The 25,626-nt window shown below is 48.8% G+C and overlaps 2 protein-coding genes across 5 annotated transcripts in view; both read left to right on the top strand.

The window, feature by feature from the left end:
- The window catches only part of LOC126525551 (uncharacterized), a 71,406-nt gene that overhangs the window by 25,384 nt on the left and 20,396 nt on the right, over nt 1-25,626 (top strand). For both annotated transcript variants that reach the window (XM_072289901.1, XM_072289902.1), the window contains exons 2-3: nt 20,968-21,153; nt 21,685-23,091. In XM_072289901.1, the coding sequence (XP_072146002.1) occupies nt 21,025-21,153; nt 21,685-23,091 (1,536 nt within the window). In that variant the 5' untranslated portion in view covers nt 20,968-21,024. The remainder of the gene's footprint in view (nt 1-20,967; nt 21,154-21,684; nt 23,092-25,626) is intronic.
- On the top strand, nt 5,678-12,036 carry LOC140219869 (MICAL-like protein 2). Of its 3 annotated transcripts, none has more exons than XM_072289904.1 (3): nt 5,678-5,800; nt 10,990-11,324; nt 11,650-12,036. In XM_072289904.1, exons 2-3 carry the CDS (start codon nt 10,991-10,993, stop codon nt 11,754-11,756), a joined length of 441 nt encoding a protein of 146 aa, XP_072146005.1. In that variant the 5' UTR covers nt 5,678-5,800; nt 10,990; the 3' UTR covers nt 11,757-12,036. The 3 variants fall into 3 exon arrangements, with proteins under 3 accessions (XP_072146005.1, XP_072146006.1, XP_072146004.1); XM_072289905.1 differs by lacking the exon at nt 5,678-5,800 and adding an exon at nt 5,910-6,338; XM_072289903.1 differs by lacking the exon at nt 5,678-5,800 and adding an exon at nt 5,911-6,370.

Below are 25,626 nucleotides of genomic sequence, written 5' to 3' on the forward strand. Positions count from 1 at the left end.
TTCGTGGGTAAAATTTAGCCCAAGTGCATGCTTGTCAAATGCGTTTAAAACTTCACCTACTGTAGAGAGGTAGGTGAAGGCCGTCTGCTTTTTTAAAAGCACTAAAAAGTCATCTACGTATCTAAAAACCTTTAAAACGAACCCCCCCAAAAAAGACCTATCTAAAAATCTATCTACCTTTGCTAAAAAAAAATATCGCAAAGAATTGGAGCCACGCAGGACCCAATGCAGATACCGTTGCGCTGCAAAAAAGGCAGGTTGTCATAAACAATAAAAGTAGATTTGAGGTAAAACTGCAATAACGATATAAAATTATCTACTGACAAGCCTGTTGAATTCCGGAATGACACTTCGCCGTTTGCTTCTACGCATTCTCTAACAGCCAACAAAAGCTGATCTTGAGGCACAGAATAAAACAAGTCTTGTACATCTACGGAAAAACCAAAGCCAATGTTGTCTGTGCTCTCAAGAAACAGCGCGACATCCGTAGATTTCTTTGTTAAGAACGGATCATCCAAAGCAAGCGTTTTGAGATGCTTTTGCAGAAACCGACTAACGTTTATTTGCCACGAACCTTCTTCACTAACGATAGTCCGGAATGGAATATCTGGTTTGTGGGTCTTGGCTGTAAAAAATGCGTTTAGGCTACTACCTCTGCTATTAGCAATATCCCTCGCAAGTTTGTCAAGATTTAATTCCCTGCAGAAGTTAATAAACTTGGTCTTGACCCTAACGGCACTCTTCTTAATGGGCTCAAAATTCTTATTGATTGCCACTTGCGCTTTTTCATTGAACATTCCCTTTGGTAGAACAACAAACCCTGTCTCTTTGTCTGCTTGAACAAGCATAAGGTTCTTTCTTTTAAACAAAGAAACCACACCATTTAACACATTTCTATGATTCTGCGCGTCAAGAACGTTTGGAGAGCACTTTCGCAGACAGTCTACACCCTCAAGAAGGCAGCGGTCCCGATCCTCTTCATTTCTCGCTTTCATGGCCAATTTCCTGTTCGTTGCAATCAGCTCATGGGCTGAGACACCAGGCTTCAAACCATATTTTGGGCCGAACGTCTTCGTTCGGGCGCGCTTACACATTCTATCATGGATTCGTTTGAGGGTCTTACTGGTAGCGCAAGCTTTCATCTCCGGCAGCCATGCGCAACACAGATTTGATATTACTTCTGGTCATTTACAAAAAAGTTCAGTGGCAAATGTTTGTGTTTTTTTTTTGTGTTAATATCAATGTGCGAATGGTACTTGTAGCTGCATTTGGGGGTCTTACTGCACCTGTTTTCATCTCTGGCAGTGTTGCATAACACCAATGTGGTATTATTCTGGCCATTTCCAAAAGTTCAGCAGCAAATGCTTGTCTGGCTTTTGTGTGTTCGTATCAGTCCGCGAAACAGGCACGTACCCAAGGGGGGGCCCCGGGGGGGCCCGGGCCCCCCCCCCCCCGAAATTAAGACGCGTACCCCCCCCCCCCCCTCTCCGCCCACGCCACCACTTCTCACACACATTCCTAAAGCGCCGCCAAATCAATGTTGAGACTTGACAGCTATTCGGTGATCAACATTTTGTTGCCTTTTTCAGTTCTTTTGGATGGCGGTAGTTATCGGCGTCTCCGGTGATGTGAAGGCCAGTTTCCTCATCAATTCGGTGCCCGCGCGATTAACTCGAGATGCATTGAATTGTCACCATCTATTCAACGGTCACGCGCATAGTTGTTGCTTCGTTAGTTCAACCTTCTTCGTCTAGTCTGATCCAGGGACCAGGAAAGGGATTCAGTTCGTGGTCAGCTGGTCTGTATGAGCGTGGAACGAGTAGCGGCCAGAGAAAATGCCAATTGCGTTTAACTTTTCTTTTTGTTTCATTATTTGCTCGAGTGACGGCTCGCCGCGACGCTGACAGATCCTCGGAACCATATACCAGTGATATGGGTTAGATAAGGTGGAAAATAAAATAATGCGAGACAGCATCCATCATCAAACCCTGCAATAACCCTTAAACTCATAGGCAATATGGCTGTCGCCCATTAATTCATCTGGTGTTTCCCTAATTGTACAGCACTTTTCGTGCTGTACAATTGGCAAATGGAAACAAGTCTCAAGGAGCTGAGAAATTAAGCGATCTACTAAGGGAGAGGGCCGAGACAGCAGCCAAACGGGCAGGAAAAGCGAAAATTAACAAATTTAGCTATTGTTTATAAAAATATTTATGGATCAACACCTGTTTATTTAAAAAGGAAATAGAGAAAACGCCGCCGGAAATAGAGGACAATTTCGTGTGTTCTGAATGACGCTTCTACAGTAATGATTAGAGCCGCCCAACGTATCCACTTCTCTGCTGTGCTTATGTAGGTGTTTTTCTAACCTTTCGCGGTGGGCGCATTACGTCTAGAATCGCAGCTTCCTGCGCTCTACGCGGTTGTACGCGACTGGCGGCCGCGTATCGTTACGTAACTTCCCAAATAACAATACGAGTTGGTTGTGGCACTTGTTAGAGCAGTAAACGAGGGATCCAAAAGAACTGTGAGTGTTCCGCAAATGTATATTTCTGTATAATTATTCCAGAGCTAATTCAAAAAACGCTACTACAGTCGCATACAACTGAAGTCTGCAATGAAGCCCCGCCCACACCCTCATAACCGCCAGCCACTGTTCCTCCGCGAGGCTGCAAATAATTCGTACTTGAATCTTTTTCTGCTACCCAAATAAGGCGGTAACTACAAAAATAAAATTATTAGCGCGTAATTTTATACCTTTTCCCTCACCTATAATAGTGGAATGGCGAATTCCTAATTCTTTATTGAACTGAAATAACATGCTTGCTTCGCTACAACTATTTGTTGTGAAGTTTCACTTCAGTTGGTAGTGAAGTTTCATGAGTAAAACGGGCGCAGCAGTGAAATGAATAGCAGCGCAGACTTTTGAAGACTCCATACATTTTGTCCATGTCTTTTGCACACCTCATTGCTTCTGCCGATGAAAAGACTCTTTACGAGCAGCAGACGCTCCGGAGGTATCAAGTACGACGCCATTTTGAAAAGACCGCATGACGACGCTTTTGTTGGCTTCTGTGATTGGCTGGTGGAGTAACCGAACTCCGCGCGGTCCGTTTGCCTTTGTTGCAAACTGCTGCTTTTTCAGTTCTATTTTACTAACGTAATCTTTATTTTACTTTTGCTTCTTTATTTGTTCTTGGTGCTGCTTTCCTGCGCGAGTCCATTTAACATAGTTCTTTGTTTGTCAAGTAAAGGAGAGGTGAATCGCACAGGCGTACGTGTAAAATACACCTTATTTCCGTTCTTTTGTGGATTTATGCGTTTTTATGGCGAATGGTGGGCGTTATTCACATTTGTACTAGCAAAGGTAATCCCCCCTCATTTGCATAGAAAAATTTCCTTGGGTTGGGCCCCCCCCGAAAAAAAATCCTGCGTACGTGCCTGCCGCGAAATACACTTGTACATTCGTTTGAGTGTCTTACTGGTAGCACAAGCTTTCACCTCTTGCAGTAATGCATAACACAAATGTGTGATCAGTTGTGGCCCATTCCAAATATTCAGCAGTAAATGTTTGTGTGATTTCTTTGTATTAGTCTGTCAGTAAGCGAACGGCACTAGTAGCTTCGTTTGAGTGTCTTACTGGTAGCACCTGCTTTCATCTCCGGCGCGTTCAAAGAGCTAACGGCAAAAGCAGCCTCAAAGATCACTCGAAGGCAGAGAAAGAAATTCTAGGTAGCGTCAAGCATCTGAAGATTACGCAAATCAAGAATGTTTATCACAGGGAATGCTCTATTCCGACCTCAAGTGAGGCTATCCATTAGCCAGCGAAGAATGGCGTGATAAAGATTTAAGAAAAATTTGCACTAGCTGGAAGTGTCCTCCTTTCGTTCTTGTGTCTCGCTCTCCAGCAGTGATGCGTAACACAAATGTGGGATTACTTCCGAAAGTTCAGGAGCAAAAGTTCGTCTGGTTTCTCTCTGCAAGTCTACGAGGGACAATTTTTAGTTGTTTTTTTTTTCTAAATTGTTGCGTCATGCGCACTGTAATGGTTTCGCATGTTCCATATTTGCAGCGGTATTTGAAGTTCACGGACGGCCGACTATGGGATCGTCTTGCACCAATTTCTTTATTTTTACAGTTCCAAGTAACATTTAATGGCTCTGATATCGTTGCAGGTTTTCTGCAATTCAAATGCATGTCCGTATGTTCACAAAATATACCCTTAACTGCACGGCGTATCGTATGCCCCTGTATCGGTGATACGCAATAACTGTCGCTGATAAAAGCTGAGCCATGTATTCGAAAATTTCAGGTTTGTTTGGGCATATCTGGCCCAAGCGAAGGTTTGCGTAATTTGCAGTCAGATGTTAGGAAGCGCGCGTGATTTGTGACGGATGCACACAGAGTGACGGATGCGACAGAAAGCGGCCCAGCAGCGGCCTGCGTCGACCGTCAGTGAAATTTGCGCGCCTCAGCTCACCTGCTCAGTCAGTGGCTGGATCGTCAGCGAACATGCACGACGGCGCTTAACTGCAGTTTTTAATGCGGATGAAGTTAGCGCTATTGATAAGCAGCCAATATATTCTTACATTGTGCGTTGTTCTTTAGTGATGTTGGGATACACAGCGTGTCATCTTCACAATGTGAACCAGCTAGCGACGCGTTAAATCCAGGCAGGCAGTTTGCTAAAGGCATATGTATTTGGATGAAAGCGTCTACATATCAGCGTAGAGTCATCCGATGTCCGCTAAACATTTCTACAAAAAGCGCATGTCTGTTTCTAAACGAGCCCTATAATTTTGGGCGGAATAAAAGGCACGTTTGGCCGTATAGTGCATTCCGCATCCTCGTTTTACAGGACCGCCGCTCACAACTGACATTTACTGAAACCAACAGGTTGTTAGACATATATACCTACCCCAGGTTGTCAGACATACGCACCGTGAAGGTAGACCAGATGCAACACTGAAGCTTATATGTCGGACTCCGCTGATTTTTCGCTGATCGAGCTTAACTTTTTCTAAGCAAAGTTGATGTGTTAATAACACCCGTGCAACTATACCGCCGTTACAGTGACGTCTCAGTTTTCCTTAGAGAAAGTACGAGATGCTTGATGAGCGATTCACTGATTGCATCTGCTTCATCTTCACCTTGTGCATGTCTGACAACCTGGGGCAAGGTGTGTATAATGGCGTAATGGTTTCAATAAACATCTGCCGTGAGCGACCACCGGCCCTGCCCCTTGAAAACGTTTGGACCTTTTCGGGCGTATCTTGCCCCCACACACAACAATCGTATTCTGCCTTGCTTCGTTTCCTTTCGTGAAAGCCGCGCTCGCTACTTTCCTGTCAGGAATCGCTGGTATCGCGCGTGTCGTTCGGGGCCTGGAAGTACCAAGCGCGCAGCGTTAAAGAAAGGGAAAATGCACGCAAGATAAGATAGATTACGAATATTGCCTGGGGACAAGATAAGCGTCAAATGGCGCAAACACGTCCTTGTAGTAAAGTTTTACGTGTTTCAAGCACGCATAGTAACTCGCTCGACAACGCACGTCCCCGCCTTGGTTACGTCGCGGACTCGAACGGCGCTTCTTTGTTTTTTTCGCTCTCCGGTTGGGCCACTGTCAGCTGTTTTCACGCCGCGCCACCTGGCGGCAGCCGTTTTCACCCGCTACGTGACGCGGCACGGCTGCGGCCGCCGTGACCTGGTTTCGCGCCGGTTTTCCTTTTGCCGTGACTACTACGGCCCATTCGGTGCGAGTCGCTGACGCCGTGCGGGTTCCCTCGTCTAGCGGGCACAGGTGAGTAGTATTGCGTGAACCCTCGTTTCGTCGCTCTCCGATGGCGGCGCTGCATGCGCGCGCGCGCGCTGTTGACGTTTCGCGCGAATCAAGTTGCGGCTGCGCCCCAAAGAGGCCATGTTTTGGGCGTGCGCTTCTGCGACGTGTGCGCGTCTCCTGCAACTGACGGCGGCTCTTATAGATTTAGCGTAGCTGCTATCTGATAACGAGTGTGGCATGATACTTTTCCGCCCGAAGAAAACGTTCCAATGGGCAAAGGGCAAGGGCCTTAACTTACTCCGCGGCGCGAGGAACGTTAATCGCTGCCCTGCGGAGCAGTGTGTTTTAGTTTGGACGCGTCTTCACGCTGTGCAGCAGCATCATACGTCCACGCCTTCTTCGGAGCAACCTGCCGTCATCATTGCGCGTGATTAACGGCCACTGGCGGTGCTCGGCACAGAGAGAGCATTGGTGTCAGCGGACCTGGTTGGCGGCTAACGACCCGCCGCTGGACCTCTTTTCTGGGAGCAGCCGTTTTTCCCGACGTCAGTCAGCGACGGTGGGCGTCTTCGCCGTGGCTGCCTAGGCTGCGTGCGTTCGCAGGTTTTCCTTTTAATAGCGTGCCTTTGTTGCAGTGCCGTTCTTCCGAAAATATTTCGGAGGGAATTGTCATCGCGTGAGGCCGTTTTCCAAGTTAACAGATTTCAGGAAGACGAAGTACCACGTGAAGTAAGAGTATTACAAGTGGTTGCGTGTTGCCCTAGAAAAGTATGTTTATGTGAAACCTGCGAAGAGCCTGCTTTATATGTAATGGCTCGATAGAAAGTTGTACAGTTTACCGCTTCTGATGTATCCTGTTAGAAAAGACACTTTTGCATATACTGGAGAGAAAGGAAACGAAAAATAAAAAAAAAAAGAAAGCGAGTTTACCTGGTAAGAAAAATTAACTTCTCAACGACTGTGGCACCTGAAATTGAACTTTCAGAGCCCGTGCCGTGTTTGGACTCGCACTCGTGGGTGATCACGTGACCGTGGTGAGCGTCTGCTTTTATGTCTCAATCTGCGGGCAGACGAGGCACGGATGTGCGGGGGCCGTGGACGCCGACGCTTTTGTGGGCAGCGAGCGAAAAAAAAATTTGGGTCAACTTTTGTGCCGCGAATTATAGAGCAACTGGTAAGCGAAGGGAGCTACCGTGCCCAAATGTGTCTTCCCCCTTTCTGGTCCGTATTCGTTTATTCGAGTAACGACGGTCTTGTGCATCTGAGTGAGAAATGACGGCATATTGGTGTGACCTTGTGAGACAAATTACAGGATCGTGTTCTCTTGGGGCTGGTTTGTATAGGTGGGTTATTGTGAACAAGAAAGAAACGGCGAAGACGGTCGGGTACACAGAGGGCATGAAGCACACACCGAAGCAAAGTTAGAGCTGTGTGCAGCTTTTGTGGAACTCATTCGATGCACTCGTACGAACCCCTCTCGCAGCTTGGGCGACGAACGCTATAGGAACTACGAACGCGCTACCCCCTGCGCTCAATTTAATTTATGGATGCTTTCAACGGTTGATTATAAGCGTCTCCTGTGTATACTAGTGCAAAGTGGCAGGCAGAAATGTTGTGCCTTACAGCGACGAGGCCAAAAATTGATTGATCGCCAGAAACTTCTCTTTAAAGGACCCAGCGGACGACTCCAAAACGCCTGCAACATCGAAATTTCTCCACCAGGAACCTCCCGATGCGCGATTGCGAATTTCCAGGATTGTAGGGCGTGGTTTAGACAGGCTACAAGAGCTTCCTCCTTCGTCACCCCTATAGTGTGGCGCTGGCGCGGTCTTCTGCTGTAAGGAGACGTTCCCCTAAAAAGCCCTCGATGAGTTCTTGCGTAATCGATGATGGTGTACGTGATTGTCATGCTTCCGTCAGCGAAGCGCTCGGCGTTTCTGCCCTCGCCGCGAACGTTGCCTGCCAAGTATTCCTTGGCCGATGCTGCATGGAGTCGTCACGGATAAAAACGTCGACAGCATCGCGGACGCTCTCCGTGAAAAGCACCACCCGCTTTACCGACGTTCATTGGAGCCTCGATAATTACGGGGCTTTGGAGGTACTCTTGAGCTCCCACCGACACGAGAGCTGCTCGGTTCTTGCAAAGTTTCCTTTCGAATAAGTCGCATTATGCCTGTGGCCATCGGCCAGCACATGCACGCGCGCGCACACATGAGATGGCTAATTGCGGCGCGGTATGTTCAACGGTCTTCTCCTCCTACGTGTATGCGGAAGGCATTCGTTGTGCCACCAGTCTGCCGTTACAGGGGAACCCGCCGTCGCAGTCGTACAGCTTCCGGTGTTTTCGGTGTGAATGATAGAGTATTGTAAAACGCTGAACGATGCCGAGGGATCCGAACCAGAGCTGTGGACACCGCTGGCACTGTATATGTAATCTTCGCGTTAATTGACTTGACACACCAGCGTATATATTGGTTCCCACTACGCCCGACGTTTCACTTTTTGCACGCCTTACAAGCCTCAAAATGCTGACACAAACGACGTGATGCTTAACGCAAAACTCGAATCGGCGTTCTTGACACGCTGAAGTGAAGTTTCAGTGGGGGATAGATCAGCAAACCAATTACTGGTTATTAGTTACTGGGTTAATATAGTATTCTAGTTTGTAAACATATTAAGGTTTGCGCAAAACCGATTTACTGGAGAGGTAGTGCTGCTAGCGGTATCCTTTCACGCAAAGCTTAATCGGAGGTCACACAGATAATCGTGCAGTGGCTGCTGGTGTGAAGTGTTAGTAGCGACATATATTTTAATGTGCGGCCCTTTTTATGATGTTCCTTCGACGAGAACACTCACTTGGCAAATTTTTTCAAACGCATTGTTATTGGGAAAAGTCTCGCAAGTTGTCGCTTTGCTACCGTCATCGACGGCTCGATCCGCTGATCTGTGTACGGCGAGAAGTTTATGGGAAAGATAAGAACGTTTAATTTGTTACTCAAGTAGCATTTTTTTTTTTTTCGCACGAACGTACTCTCCATGGCCAGAAGTGAATGCAAACAAGTTGTTTCTTTTGTTTTTCTTCTTGGGATAGTGTTTGGACACTGTAGAGATATCCAGGTTGTTTCAGCGAACACTTTCAAAAGTGCTTAATCGTTGCCTGTGGCAGACAGCACAATTATTGTTCATGAGGAGGTCTGCTTGAAGCGGCGTACACTACTTGCAAAAAAAAATTGAAACGTATAATCGACTAATTATCAAAGATTCGATAATTAACTTTTTAACTAATGACCTTATTGCCCATATTGCGATTTACGAATTCTAGCGGTGGAGTTCGCAAGGCGGGTCCACTTAGAACGAATTCTCAGTATGACACCAGCTTCGAGATATTACGAATTCTCAGTATGACACCAATTTCGAGATATTAATTAGCGAACTTTGCGGCGAAATGCATTGGCGTTCCAGTTACTCTTGTGCTTGAATGCATAAAGCTACGTTTCGTTAAGAAATTAACTGGAACGCCAATGCATTTCTCCGCAAAGTTAGGGAATTAATATCTCGAAACTGGTGTCAACTGAGAATTCGTAAATCTCGAAGCGGGTGTCATCCTGAGAATTCGTTCCAAGTGGATCCGCCTTGCGAAATCCACGGCTAGAATTTGTAAATTGTCGTATGGGCCATAAGGTCATTAGTTTAAAAGTTAATTATAGATTTTTTTTGTTAATTAGTCGATTATGCGTTTGAATTTTTTTTGTGCGAATAATGTCCGCCTCTTCGAGTAGACCAGCTCTTGAACTAGAATATGCTGTCTGCCGCAAGCAACGTTTAAATATTTTTGAAAGAGTTCGCTGAAGCACCCAGTGTATTCTGAGCGCTGACTGTCCCGAACAAGCGACTTGCGCCCGTAGAGGGAGCGCTCTCTTTTTCAATCTAGCCCGAATCACCTTTCTTTTACCTGTCAAGTATACGCCGGGAACACTCCAGACCCTGTTACCCGTTTACTTGGCCGAAGGCTAAAAAGCAGCAGCTGCTGCTCCTACCATTCGAGTCATCGCACTCGAAACCCGTCGAACGAGGCATGGCGATGTTCTTTATATGTCTGATGCCTTAGAAAAGAGGCGTCCTCGTTTGTTGCAGGTCGAGTCGTTGTAGACTTCACACTGTATAGGCCGTTGCAGGGCTACCCTACTCCTCTCTTGACAAATGTAGGTGATCCTGTCAGCGCTTCTACGGCGTATAAGATGCCTTGTGTTGTCGGCGTAGTGCAAGTTACAGCAAATCTGATCGCTAATCACCAGATGGTAGAAGACACTCTGGTGATTGGTGTCTATTGTCAGGAGAAACTTGGAATTTTCAGAAAATTTGTCAGTTTTGGAAAATTCTGACGAAAATGGAACTTCATTGGGTTTGGCAGCGAGTTGATCGTTTAGAAATAAGTGAACTTTACATCGAAAGTAGCGAAACTCAACCTATCGAAATTAGGCAAAAACGGCTCGAATACGCGATAGCAGCGTAAGCTCCATGGCGTCACGCTGCTTCGCAAGGCATTGCAGCTAAATCCATCGAGGAAATTTTGGCGTCTGCTAATGTTCGACCAGAGCTTCTTGAAGAGGGTGGCGCGAGACGCGCAGTGCCTCCACCATTGTGGGACGCGCTGCTGTGGATTTCACGGTCTCCGAGATCGGCCCAGTTTTCGTTACACCATCTCCGGGGTCGGCCCAGTTTACTTGTTACACGGTCTCCGGAATCGGCCCACTTGGCTGTGCGAGAAAGCGAAAGAGCGAACACGCCAAAGCCCGCTGCGCTTGAGTGAAGGTATTCCGCGCTCGAAGGAGCATATATCTGTTGCAGGGAGGATACTTAGATGCCGTTTGTTGTTTCTTTGCGAAATTTAGCAATGAACGAAGCCTGCCATCGGCACATTTGTAGGGGTAGTATTGGCACGTCGGCACATTGTAGGGGTGCTTCTGGAATTTACCGTGGCGTCAATGAGACGCCAACCTTGACACTGTCCACTTTTTTTTCCTCCGTTGCTCCTCCGTTTATTGTTTGCGAGACGACGAATTTGTTGCCTTAGAGGTAGCCAAACAAATGCTGTCGCATTACAGTGTACCCCTAGGCTCGATTATCTTGCAATTTACGTAATGTACATTGCCTGCCGAAATGCCGCCAGCTACAGCGGTGGTGGTCCGCAACTTCTCGTGCTGCTGCAGCATGGGCGAGCGTCGCGGCCTGAAGGCGCTCGAGCTGTGGTGCCGGCGGGTGACCGAGGGCTACCGCGACGTCCACGTGGTGGACATGAGCTCGTCGTGGCGCGACGGGCTCGCCTTCTGCGCGCTCATCCACCACTTCCGGCCCGACCTGATCGAGTTCGACTCGCTGCGCAAGGGCGACGTGCTGGCCAACAACCGGCTCGCCTTCAGCGTCGCCGAGTCCCAGCTGGGCATCCCGGCATTACTGGACGCCGAGGACATGCTGGCCCACCGCGAACCTGACCGGCTAAGCGTGGCCACCTACGTGTCCCAGTTCTACCAGTACTTCGAAGGCAGTGAGTCGCTGCAGCAGACTGTCAATATTCGCCGGCGAGTAGTCCCATCGAATCGTCGTTCCGCGGACTGCCCGGGACTGCGCGTCGGGCAGTTCTGGGACTGCTTCCCAAATTGCCCGAGGCGCAGCTTTCAGCCGATGAACGCTGGTTTGCAGCGTTTCTATAAGGCAGTCCGGGACAATTTTGTGAATGGTTGAGCCATTGCAGAGCAATTGTAGATGAATTGAACGGCGCCGAGAAGTTGTCGTCGCAAGGCGTAATAGATTCGTTTTGAGACTGTATGCGTAAGTATAATGTTCGCTGTCTCGTTCACTTTCCCGCGCAGGCATCGGCTCCCGACGAAGAGCGGCGACGGCCGCGTCCGCGCTCAAGAGGCCCGCGTCCTCGTCTCCACCGCCGCCGCTGAGCATCGGGCCCCCGACCAAGGTATGACGCCTCCTGGACGCCGGTCCCTCATTAGCTTTATAGCCCGTCGAGCATCGTGATCTCCTTTTCCTCCTCCCACCCGGAGCACAGGGCTCTTTTCCGCGAGGGCCCGCCAAGCTGCGCCGTCTTCCGCAAAATGGTATACCAAAGCTTTCGAGTCAGTGTCGTCCTGTACACACGTGTCGTGTGGCCCTTCTTGTCATGCCGTTTCACGAACAGGACTGTTGTTGCTCAAGTGTTCTTTGTGTACAGTGCAAAGGCAATAAAAAAAACGGCTGTTCATCGACTCCGCCTATGTGCTTCTTCGTTCCGTTGTTGTGCAAGGGGGGTCGCAGAGGAAACGGAGAACACCGGATATGGCGGTAAGCGACTCACTTGCAGATGGGCGCTGCCGTCCTCCCGTCTGTGTTGCTGGTGGTGCTTTGTTCGTGTACTTTGTGTTTTCGTGCACCAAAAGAAATCGACTTGACATGGAAGGAGCGCCGCGGGCAACCAAGTTTATTCACAGCAGAGTGTGTTCCTTTGCAAAGAAAATGCCAGGCAGCGTGCCCGCGCGCGCACACACATTGCACACCGAAGTAACACGATAACAGCGAAAACCTACATTGTCAAAAATACATGCTTATCATAACAGAGGTAGGAGTTGGTGCTCACCACTGCGCCTGTGCCCAAGATGTAGCGCTGATACGATATGGCTCCGTTAACTCACGTACCGAGGCACTTTCTCTTTAGTCTGTTATGGGGATGTTAAGAAGACGTGGCTCACGCGTGCAAGTGCCGCAACACATGTGTTGTGGAAATTGCATTTGTGAGTAGTCAACGATCTCAACATTCAGGTCGCGTCTGCCAGCTCCTTTGGAGTGGCCGGCATCCTGAGCAGCGATGAGTTGATGTGCACCTTGTTTTTTAAGAAGGCACGTTTGTTGGCATAGTGCCAATCGAGGACTGAAAAATGATCGCCCTAAACTGATTTTGTGCTGCCCGCAGCTGGAGATCATTACCGTGTTGCAATCCAATCGCAACAAAATTTTGTCCTGAGTAATAAAGCCTAGTTTGAGATTCCTGCTCAATTTTGTTTCACATGTGAGTGAATGCGTCACGAATAGCTCGCAGAAATAATCGTTTTTGATACGGAAGCTCTGGCAAAAATACGCCGCTATTATACCGCTCGCCGGAAATGTCGCCGAACTCGGAACGATGAAAAGCAGTCCGGCGCCTGGGCACGGCCGGACCTCCGACATCGGGCAGCGCCCATGGCGCGTGAAAATTCTCTAAGGACATGCTCTGTGATTTGCGTTATAACTGTTAACAACCAGGTGCACGCGTCTTGTGCTTATGTGCCAAAATCTTTTGACAAGAACATTAGACCTTTACCAGCCCTGCTGCTTTGCCAGGGTTTAATTAGTATATAATTATCGTAGCTGTCCACCTATACATGTCTATTCCGGCTGCAACTGAAGTGCTGATTGGCTTGGGGCGCCTGTCTTCTCCTGACGCGTACCCCGGCTTAGCCAATCAGAACTTCAGCAGCAGACAAAATGGACATGTCCAGAGGTGGACACTTAGAGAATATCCCTTCAGATGTTGACGGCGGTGCAGCATCTCAGCGTTCCTCGCCGTGCACAGACGTCAAGGGGGTGTTGGGCTTATTCCATCACGTGTCTGTTTCATCAGTTGGGCACCTGAGCTCACGAAATCTCAACACTAGCGCGGGGCCCCCATTCTGCAGTGCCTCGCCTTCTCCCTTTCGTGCACACTTTCACTCTCGCGCGCAGCACCCGACAACAAGCGCACGCCAGTGTGCTTTCGTCATATACCAACCACGCGCACCGTATCTGTAGGAAACTGCATTCCCGTCCCGCAAAGGGGGGCTCAAAGCTGAACCTGAGTCCCTGGATGGCACTTGCGTACGAAAATCCACGAGCGTAAACACTTATTTAAATATACAGAACGCCTGGCTATCAACTATGTCGTAGCTCTTTACAAACGTACCCAAAAATCGGTAGCAATATCTTATACAGTGATGTTTACTACTACAGAGCCAACCAGTTTCGCAGAGGAAACCTCCGTTGAAACCAAGCAATTGGGCAGCATAGTTGCGAAGCGCATTAGTGAACCGAGTGTAGGTAACTTGGCCGCAAAGACCTTTGGAGTCAGGAGTCCGACTTGAACGCGCCGGTAACGGGATGCAATGTGAACCGTTTGGACGCGCAGATTATACGCGATTTTCGAAGTTGCAATCTGTCTAGCACTGCATGTGTCTGGATTTAATCTGAGAATCGCTACTTATTAGCTCAGCTGCTATGGGCAGAGACCGGTCGAGGCCGAAGAGACGATGTAATCAGCGACATATCGGTGAGGGGCTTCAAGTGACGTTCCGGAAGATAGATGGATATATATGCCTTCGAAAATGCATTGGAATTCGCGACCAGAGAGCACACGGGGTGGCGCCTTCGGCACTTCACGGACAATTCTCTCCTTTGTGACTGCGTTATCGCAAAAAAATGTTCGAACATTTTCGAACGCCAAGTCTTGAGCACGCGGTCATGTCAGGGAGGCGCTGCCCACAAATGGCCCACTTGTTAAAAAAAGTTGTGCACCGACGAGTTATTGAGCGGAAAAGTAGATCGGATTGCCTGGTGCGGCAATTTCTTCACAGAGGCAAGAAAAACTTTGTCGACAAGGGGACAGTGGTCTGGTAATTCGATCTCTGATGTCTTCAGTGCTCTGGTCCACTCCCGAGAATGACCGCGTACATCATTCCACGTTGGACGTTGGTCAGCTTAGCGCCAGCATCACTATGCGGCGTCGGTAAGAAATACCTCGTGCGGCACTTGTGATTCTGTCGCAAGCGAAAAAGGCACCAGAGCTTCCAGTCTTGCAGTTGATTACTCTTTTTTTTTTTTTCACATGGCGGCGGGACTGGGATCTCAGAGTCCAAATGCGTGGCCGGAGTGCTACGGCAGCTCAGTCTCAATCGTGATGACGTCTATCCTTCAACTCAAAACGGCTGTCTGTCTTCTGCGATACATAGAAAATAAACAATCAGTTGCACAGAAGGCTGTTTGGTGTACAGTCAGTACCAAAGAGAACAGTTCATCTGTAGGATACCTTCAAAGGTGCCAGTCAGACTGACTTGCTGATCTTGCTATTTAAGGTCGTTCGATATTTCAATGGAAGGGCGGCTTCAAACGCCATAATCTTGGCCACTGTTCGCTCACACCAAAGCATGATATAAAAAAGGGAAGAAGCAAGATACGGCCTACGCAATTAGTCAACTCACACAGAAGGAAAACAATTAAAATCCTCGAACCCCAAGAAGATTGAAAAAACCGCACATATGAATGTTTCAGAGAACAAGACAGCTGAAGATACGCCTACAAAAAAAAAAGAAAAAAAAAACAAATCAGACACGCCTACAAAGAAAACGCCCAAGATACAAATTCTTCGCGAGCACACCAAACGAAGAAAATGCGTGGTAGCCTTTTCGGTGCCAATATATATTACGCATGCCTTATACGCAAATAACGAAAACACGGAATAAAGAAGTTCAAATCGCATATTGACGACTTGCAACGATACGAGTAGCACGATACGGACGAACAGCCGGTGTCCTACCAATCCCAGAGTATTGGTGAACGCGTGGAATCCCAAGAGCAAACTGGAAAGGACAGGGACAACTGATGCCAGTTCCAAGTCGGCCAGAGCAGCGCGAACATGCGAAAAGTAAGGACCCCCCCCCCCCCCCCCCCCCGCTCCTCTCCTCCGTGAAAAGATGACGCAGGCATGCCGTCCGTCTACGAGGATAAACACAAGACGGAACGAGACAACCATATATATGAAACCAACAATAGCATAGGAGAAATTAACTTTAAAAAAAAAATTAAATGTAGAGTTAGTAAGAGACATGAAAGTGGCAAAACATTGCCGATGAGAACCGAACCCACAACCTCTGCACGATATATGCAGTCTAGACCATTCTCACATCCTTGCAGGTACTGGTTTCTCTCATGTTTGACACCCTTGCTTTTAATGCTATGAAATGCTTTATTGCACATGTGCCTGAGCACGAGGTCGCGGGATCGAATCCCGGCCATGGCGGCCGCATTTCGATGGGGGCGAAACGCGAAAACACCCGTGTACTTAAATTTAGGTGCACGTTAAAGATCCCCAGGTGGTCGAAATTTCCGGAGTCCTCCACTACGGCGTGCCTCATAATCAGAAAGTGGTTTTGGCACGTAAAACCCCATAATCTAATCTAATTGCACATGTGCACGATGGCAATGTGAAACTGCGCCTGCGATGAGAAAAAGCCGTAGTGTAAAAGTTTGTTACCGAATTCTGACTGCACGTATTCTGAAATTTGTTCTCTGAACAAGTTCTGACAACCTGGTGCGCAACGAAATATCTGAAGCGAGAGTTTTACACTGGCAGCTATTCAAGCTTATTTCGTGCGACTTTTGTGTTTCTGTCATAGGTACCATGTTAACTAGCCCCGAAATATCGCTAAAAAGTTCAATACAATTGTCCCCATCACCGATACGATTTCACCCTCCAGGTTGGAGATGTTGGCTCTAGGACAAACCAAACACCCTTTATGCACCCCCTGACGGTGTTATTGTGTTCAGTGATTCTCTACTAATTGAGCTGCGGCGTCTGTCCACTCGAGTTTTCGTACAGTAGGCCTAGCCTTGCGAGTGTTAGCTGCTCGCGACGATGGCAGCAAATTTGGAAAATCCTTCAGCTGCTGGCGTCAATGTATATTATACATTACGTGAACTTAGTAGCAGGCAACAGCCACCGCCGTAGCTTAATTGGCAGATCATCGCACACTTAACGCATAGGTTGTGGGTTCGGCTTCCACTGGCTACCGCTTTCATTTCCTATGTCCCCTTTTAGTTGCGGTTGATAGTGGACTGTCAGTGAATGCGTCAAAGTTACGTAATTTTATTCCAAGGCGTTGCAGACTATTGGAAGTAAACATTCATTTATTGCAGTCGGTCCTATGCCACGCTTCTTAATTAAACGTGATGAATTAATGGCTCGAACTACGGGCACAAGTTAATCATTCGCTCCATGTATTACGAGGGAGAAAAAAAAACTTCCTCCACTATTGCTAATTGAACGCAGCAGATTGACCATTCCATCAAACATGGCCCTTCGGAAATATGTTCGTGTGATATCCATTTCATATGAAGTGAAATGGAGCAACATTGAGTATGCAGGGGTTCAGCTACTGAGCAATGTCCGTTTTTTAAAAGTTTTTTTTTCTTGCTTCCGATGGGCAGAACTGACAGAAACAAGTCGCATGCACAAATGTGCACGCCGCGTATGAAGGTCATATTAATACCACATGAACACATATGTGCAAACCGTCTGTATTAATTCTACATTTCGTTTGACCACCTTTAGTCATGGTGTCGACATTTGCGGACGTCAATTCTTCTTGCCAATTATGTCCAGTAGTGGCAAGGAAAGAAAAAAAAAACCGTGTATATTGAGTTGTGGCTAAATCGGTAGCGTTTGCTTACATCCAGTGTTGGTCTCGCTCACTTAAGGCTGCAGATTAATGCACACATGGCCACTTTGCTAAAGTAACTTTAGCGTGCTTGACGGGATTGTGGACGTGCCGCTTTCCGTCAGCAATGGTGAAGCAATAGTTTTTTCCTTCCTCGGTATACAGCTGCAGCTAATATGATGAACTTGTACGCGAGACTCGAGCCGGTGAGCCAGTACTTCTTTTATGAAAAAAAAAAATTTAAAAATTCGACATCACGGTCTGTACGCTAACCAGAAAAACGCAGAAAGTATCTTCCTACCATCTTTGCTTCTTTTTAAGAGTCAGCAAACCCTTGGAGTAAAATTATCTGACTCATTTATTGACAAAGCATCGCAATTAGTGAGTGAAGGGTAACACAGTTGCCTTCTTTTGCTTCACATGGTTCGAGCTCCTCCTCGCTCAGTACGAAAGGGAGCAATTATTGGGCACGTACAAAATACAAAGGCGCCTCGACAAAGGATTCGCAAGCGACAGCAGGGTCGCCGAGTGCGTGATCCAGCGCCTGTTGGACCAGCACTCATTCCAGTGATGTGATTCTTGCATTCTGTCGGCTGCGCGAAATGATTTCTCGCCGAACGACTTTCGGCCAAGATCGGACTGCAGGGGGGTTGCACTGGGGTCACGGTGTGCAGTCCCAGTGCACGAAAACGTCGCGGTCGGAGCGGACAAAGCCGGTTGACATACGTGGCAAGGGGTTCCAAGTCACATGGGAGAGCATTCCGGCGTTGCGTTTCCACGTGAGCTCAGGTGCAAGTACCATGGCACGGCAAACAGAATAGACACAAGAAAGCCCATGGAGTAGCGTGAACAAAACATTACCCTATAGAGAACTGAGAGAAAAGTTGTTGCCATATATATAAAGGCGGACACAAACATTTTCGACGCAGCATTTAATGGAAACACCCGACAAATGTGAGAGCTGCCCGGCCTCCCAGCAAACCCCGCTCATTAGGGCAATACCCATTTTGTGATTGCCCTAGATGATAGACGTGCACGAGATGCCACTTGAGGATATTCGGCCCCTTCGGCGATTCGCTGTTGAACTTCGTATTTTCGCATGGTTCATTTTGCCTAGAGCAATCCCAAGATGGGAATGTGCCTAGGCAGAGTTAACCACGCAAAAATAAATAAAATCCAACCGCGAATCCTCGAAGGGGTCAAAACATCATAACGGCGGTGATCGAGCTTTTATGGTCCGTCTCGCTGGAAAGGGTAATGACTACCAGCAGAATGGGCTCTCATATATTACTTGAAAGATCTAAGGGCACCGACCTGAAAGCCCGGACAAAAAGTCAAATTAACCAACCGCGCAGTGTACCCGCCGACACGCACCAAATATCCGTGATCGGTCAACATGAAAACTGTTCTCACGGTGTTTCTGTAGCCCACGTACTCGTCTGTCTCACGGCAGCGGGGAGTAATAAATAAGTTGAAAGTAAAAAAGAAAAGGTAAACAAGCATTCAAGTTTCTGGGACTTTTCCAGAGCTGGCCTGAATTACGCAGTCCGTGCCTGCAGGAGCCGCTCATAGCGTATATATATGTATATAGCTATAGTTTCCCGTTTTGGTGCGTTACGGTAGACCCGCACTCGTGCTTAATCTGGAGATCGTACAACTTAGCAAGCTCAATAGAGCACTCGTCTGCGACGGGCAAGCACGCTGAGGACTGCACACGCGTTGCATGAAGTTACACGGATAGCACTAGGGGATATATCGCATGCGTCAGAAACCCATCAATCGTCGCTCTTTCTGACAAAGAGCTGATGCTTTCGAAAAGCGTGAGCATGCGTGCGGGACGATGGGTACAATGATACCCATCATGATACTTGCTTTTTTTTTACCCTTACACGTACTGTTCACAACAAACTACATCAGTCGGTAGCCAGCGCTTGTCCTCGACGAGGGCGAAATGCAGAAGCGCTCGTGTACTTAGATTTGGGTGCGCGTTACAGAACTCCGGGCGCTCAAAGTTAATCCGGAGTCCCCCGGTACGGCGTGACTCGTGGTCATATCGTGGTTCTGGCACTTCAACAACACAGAATTTCGAAGGGAATCGAACAGCGCAAAAGGCGAGACGTAGTGAAGACGACAGACGCATGACTAACAACCAACCAGGCGTTTATTGCGTGACCAACTGCAATGGACAGGAAAGAGAATCTTCGTAGAGATAAGTACACCAATTCGTCCCCGACTGTTATTGGTAGGGTATCAGCATTAGATTAGTAGCGTGTTTCACTACAGTGTAGGTATGTAGAATGGTACGCTATAGCACAAAGACAGCCGCGATGCTATTTGTGAAAAGCTTCGCTGATCGCACGGACACGTTGATCCCTGTAGCGTCCTAAGAAAGTGCAGTGTTCAAGATTTGACTCGCAACCACATTTTTTTTTACAATGTTTCTGCCAAATGAATGGCCACTGAGCACTTAAGCGATTACGCATGCGCTGTTCGATTGCCTTCAAAGCATGCCCCAATCAGCACTGTTCAGTGCACCTCCGTCAGACTTTAATCCGATTTTTTGTCCCGTGTATTTTCATTTTATATAAACACTAGGGTAAGCATTCTGGATCAGTTGGGTTTATAGCGTGCAGTTCCGTTGCAATTTTTCTTCTTTTTATTTTTTTGCGCCCCTCTGGAATTGTCCACTCGACAGCGGCTCGCCGGTGTAAAACAAGCCTAGTCGTGGTGCGCGTGATGAGCGGATGAGGCACGGCTGGAAGATCGCGTTTCCTTCTCCTCGTGTCGCGACCTACATCGGTCACGTTCGCGGGGGCTTCTGCGGGGAAGCTCGTGCGCTGTTCGTCACGATTTCGTTTCCGTTTTTGTTGTTCACAGTCGCAGAGTGCTGTTATCAGTTTGAGATAGTCGTGCAGGAAGAAAACCCCCAAAGCGTTACGCGCCAATTGAACGTCTTGCTGGTACAGTTATCAAATGAACAGCATGCACGAAAAAAAAATAATGATAATAAAGGCGTGAGGCAGGCGCGAAGCGACAGAGCGTGGATGTGTGGGTATACTCATACGACGAATTACTAAATTGTGTGATCCTGTGTAGACCACTCAATACTGTGCGACGGAAGCGGGCGAAACACGTAAACGTGCAACAGTGTGAGCTTTGTTCTCTCGGCCGCATTGTCGTTAGTGTTTCTTTCCAGCACATTGTAACTGACGTCTTCCATAGGAATTCAAGCTATAGATTCCTGCTAAAGTACTTAGCTGTGTGAAATTTATGCTTTCACGATGTGAAAAGTGTGAAAGCACAAATGCAAGCACATTTTGCCGGAGATGTGAACGAATTGTGACCCCAGTATATAGTGTCGAGGCTGGTGCACCTTCGCGCGCGTAAAGCGTGTACCAACTTTTGCGAGCGTATGCGCTGTTTTTGACTGCCATTTTATCGCGCTTTCGTATACGTTTCCCTGATGCTGTTTAAATTGAACCTCTTGCTCTGTTTTCTCCTTGCCGCATTTTTTTGCGCAGAATTCTAGGCGACCATATTGACAGACTCTGTCTGCACTTTGTGATTAGCTGCCGATCGTGATGCATGCAGCTCTCGAAGTAATATCGCGGTCCTCTGTTTACAAACACAGAAAAATAATGGCTGCCGATTATAGAACCCCGAACGAGGGAATTCCAATGCAGCGTGCGTTGCGCGCAGGTCGCCGGCGACTCGTGCCACACGTGCCGCAACCGGGTGTTCCTGCTGGAGCGACTCATGGTGGACGGCCGGCTGTACCACAGGTCGTGCTTCCGCTGCAGTCGCTGCGACGCGGTGCTCAGCCCGGGCGCCTACAACGAGTGCGACAACGCGCCCGGCACCTACGAGTGCACCGTCTGCCCAAAGGTATGCGCGCGTTCATTGCAGGAGCGCCAGGTATTCGCGACAATTCCCGCTATACACCGCTGGCTCGTTCGTGCTCAAATTTCGTATATGGGTACGTATCATTAAGCAGGGAGTTTAGTTTAATACGGTTTTTTTTAAACATTACTTACCAGTTTTGTTCAGTATGTATCCGGTGTGAGTGTCGTCTGCGGCGCCGCCACTCAGTTATTTTTTCTTTATTTTTTTTATTCCGCTCCAGCAAAACACTGCTATGTCAAAAACAAGATGTTCACTTAAGCCGTGTCAGATGGTGTCACCGTTCCGTTGCAACGAAATCGACACATTTTGTATGCATGGCGTCTGCCACAGGCGACACCTTCTTTGCGTTTATTGTGGACGGAACTGGCAAGTAAATCCCGAAGACGTAGTACCAAACCGAACTCGCTGCAAAATACGCTTGTGTGCGAAATTTGAGCCGAAATCAACCAGCGGCTCAGCTGGCAACGTGCAGCACGGTGCGATGACCTTACACGTCGCTTTTCCGCATTGCAGGACGAAGGGCCCGAATTCACGCTCGCACAGAGCGACGAGCCACCACCAAAGTCCCCTTCGAAAGGTTCGCCGGCGACGGCGGTGACCAAGCCGGAGATACCGGAAAAGAAGCTCGAGCTCACGGAGAGTGTTCGCGTGGCTCGCAAGCTCTTCCAGAGCGCCATGGTCGCCGCCGACACATCGACGGACTCGACGACGGCGGCCGACTCGTTCGACAGAAACGGCGAGGGCTCCGAGAGCCCCGTGGCCAAGTGGAAGTCGATGCAGAAGCCGGAGCTGCCGGAGTTTCTGAGGCGCCGTGACGAGCCACCGAAAACGTCGACGGTACGCGAGAACATCAAGCGGTTCTCGCAGGCCAACGAGAATAAACCCGCCGCTTGGGTTAGTCCTCGGAGCGGTCCTCGGAGCGTTCAGGCCGAGGAGCGGTCCACTCCGGACCGGCGCCTCGCGGATTCCACGCCGCCCGACAGTTTGTCAGCGCGCCTACCTCGAGGCCAGAGCGCTTCGCCGCGCAAAACTACCACATTGGACTTGCCGGTCATCAAGCCCGACGTCCCCGTGGGTGTCGATGCGATTCCGAGACCAGCCCCGCGAACTAGAACGTTAAAACTGGAGCACGGTGTAGTAAACTTGCCTTCAGCCTCCGTGAGTTCGAGTTGTGGATCAGACGATCAGCCCGACGCGTTGTCGGAAACTCCACCGCCTTTGCCATCAGAACCACCGCCATCTTTGACTTGCGACGATGAGTCCCCGGAAGAAACGTTGCACGAATCGAAATTAGCTCAGGATGCTCCGAGTTTAGAAATAAAGCTCACGCCCTGCGACGAAGATCTCGCTCCAAGCGGCGAAGACAGTCTCGACCAAAAGTCCGAGGAAAACAACGTGTCCGAGCAAACGGAGACCCCCAGCGGAGACGGCAAACTAGTGATGGTGGTAAGCGAAAGCCCAGTAGCACCGCAGCTGCCTTCCTTGGAGCTCCCGGTCTCGGCGTATCCCACAGACCTCAATCCGTTCGGTGAGGACGAGGAGGAGGTGGAGGAGGAGTACCCAGAGTCCCTAAACCCGTTCGGGGACGAAGACGACGACAGTGCGCGGAAGGCGAGCCTGAGCCTGTATGACGATTCCTTGAACCCGTTCTCCGAAGGGGACGACGCGTCCCTCTCGAGCATGGCGTCGCCTCGGAGGCCTTCCCCGAGGGCGAGGAAGAAGCAGGCCGCCCCGCCTCCCCCAGTTAAGAAGAGCGACGCGGGCAACGCCAAGGACAGTGGCAAGGATAGCGCCAAGGACAAGCAAGAAAAGGACCAAGTGAACAAGTCGATACAGGACGCGCCCTCCAAGAGCACGTTCGCGTACTGGAAGCGAAAGAAGCGGCCGGCGCCGTCTGTGCCTGTTCCAGTTCGCAGAGAGGTTGGTGAAGTGCATGCTCGAGTTGAAGTTGTATACTGGGGTTTCTGCTACTCTGGGCACTATCCGAATTCCGCCCTTCTTTTATTTTCTTCTGTTTCTTTAAACACACTGAACCATATAGAAAGGCCGCGGAGTAGCCCTATGAGCAATGAGAACTGGTGAAATGGCGAATCCGACAAAATGGCGGAGTTTAACAATGCCCCTCAGCAGCATCCGCGGAGAACTAAACAATTGAGAGGCCGGGGCCATTATGTGTACCAGCTTCTGCAAATTTCAGGAGGAAGTAAAAACAATTCATTGCTTGCGCGTGCGCGGAAGACCAACGTCACCAGGGGTCCAGCAGCGCTTGAAGAACGTACAAACTGACCCGGTTGATTATTAAATTAATGACTTTATCATATAAACCCTTTTAGTGAGGTAGCCAAGAATTTTTTTTCGAGAGGGGCTCGGCGCTTGGTCCGGGGAGGGGGTGGGACAGGCGGGTGTTGTCGCACATCGTTTTATGCCAGGTAAACCTGGTATGCACAGACATTTCGGGAGGGGGGGTGGGGTGCACAGCGTCTTGTGTGCCTCCCCCCTCGGCTACACTCCTGCTCGGAAGCAACCTGTTATCGCCATGTTCTAAATGAACATATGCGTCACTTACGCAACCTTAGGCGTCATGCAGAGGGGCAGCGTTTGCCTAATTCATGGCGCATCTGTTAAAGGAGTACTCGCACAACATTTTCGATTTTTTTACTTTTTTGCGTTAAATATGGGTCCTGGAGCTCTAAACACTAGAAAAAAAAAATACTGGAAAACCTCAGGGTGCCCTGAATAATTTACTGTAATAGTTTTTCTATGAACCAGATTCGTTTTCCTGGAAGTGCATGTGTCGCGACGCGAAACTTGAAACGGCAGGAAGTTGAGCCATTTGGAAGGATTTATTTAATAAAAATGTTAGGCGTGCAGACACGGACACAAGAAGGAAACAGACCTTCTTCCTGTGTCCGTGTCTGCACGCCTAAGTTTCTCTTTCTTTCTTTCTTTCTCGAACGCGACGCGATAGGTGGTCGAGTGAGAGCTGGACATCGTCGTGTTTTGGCGCTCGCTTCGGCCCGCTCGTTTGTCTTTTATGCTGCTACTTATTGCGCGGCTCGATGCCGCAATATATACTCACTTAAAGGAGTAATTGACATGCACTTTAAGATATCTTTGTCCCGCAGCAATGATGACGATAAAAATGTCTTTATTAAGGGATGGCTCGAAGTCATATCCAATGTTTCTGCTAATCGTAATCTATCTTGCGCGCCCGGTACTTCCAGGTCACCAGCGTGACATGGCATTCTTGACAGGGAAGTAGTGACCTCAGAGTTTTCAAGAAAGGAAACGCAATCAAGGTGGATGACCATTAATGGTTATGCGATAAGATAAGCCCCAAAGGGCGTAAACTACGTTTAGAGTGCGGCTTTTCGAAAAAGTCGGAATCATCTGCCTTGCCACCTATTACCTATCTTCAGGAATTTTTAAAGAATTTTGAACGCATTTTCTGAAACACCCTGTATGTGAAAAATCTCACTGGAAACGGGAATTTTAAGCCTAACCGCATAATGTGCTGCGCAGCCGCGTCTATTGTCTTTATTTCGGTCGCACTGAACCCAGCGCCAGAATTTGAGTACCGTGTGCTTCAGTCCGTTTGGCATTTCTCGCCATTAAGCCGTGCGGCGAAGCCCGGCATACAAACAAATTTTGCGGTGTTTGGTATCGGCTTCAAATTTTGTTATAGCAATAGCAATTATATGGACAATCCAGGTGAATTTTCAACGTCGGCGTCACCGTGAGGTTCCGTATACAAAGTGCGATAAGATCCTATCGCGGCCCGCGTGCCCTATGCTGTGGGTGCGACGGAAAGCACGCGAGGGTCAGCCTAGGAGGATGGTGGTTTGGTACGCTCCCGAAGTTCGATGTCACGTGATAAAGCGCGCGCAAGGCCGAGTGGGGGTGGGCGGGGGGGCGCTGAGCGTGCGCCACGCGCCGCGATCAAACGCGCGGCGTAGGGGGAGCAGGTGAGCGCGCCTCTCCTCCTCTAGCCCGGCCGTGGCTGCGCACGGCTGAGCACGTACACCGCCCGCGCCCTGCCTTGGAAGTAATCTCCGGGGAGGGGGGGGGGGGGGAGATTCATCAAGCCGAGGTGGCTGTGCGCTGTCTTCCCACGCGCCTAGTACTGGGGGTCGAGTTTCGGAGACGCGTTGAAGCGACATGAAGCAGAAGCGTTCGCTCTTTTCATCACAGCAACGTTGTGACAGCGAGTGTTCGCGCGTTCATCGGGTAGGATCTGCTCACGTTTGCCTGGGTTGCCGTCACACCATGCTTCTTAACTGAATTACTGCAGTCTATACCGCCGGTAACACTATGAACCTTACTTCGTGTAGTTGTCTAATACTTTGCTATTGCTATCAATGCCACTCTACGCATCTCGGGTACAACTGCGACTTTTTTCTTCCTCACAACAAAAAAATGCCTGCCCTAAGCTTTCTTTACAAATACTTGATGTCC

The sequence above is a fragment of the Dermacentor andersoni genome, chromosome 8 (assembly GCF_023375885.2).
Source record: "Dermacentor andersoni chromosome 8, qqDerAnde1_hic_scaffold, whole genome shotgun sequence".
In the NCBI taxonomy this organism is placed as follows: domain Eukaryota; kingdom Metazoa; phylum Arthropoda; class Arachnida; order Ixodida; family Ixodidae; genus Dermacentor; species Dermacentor andersoni.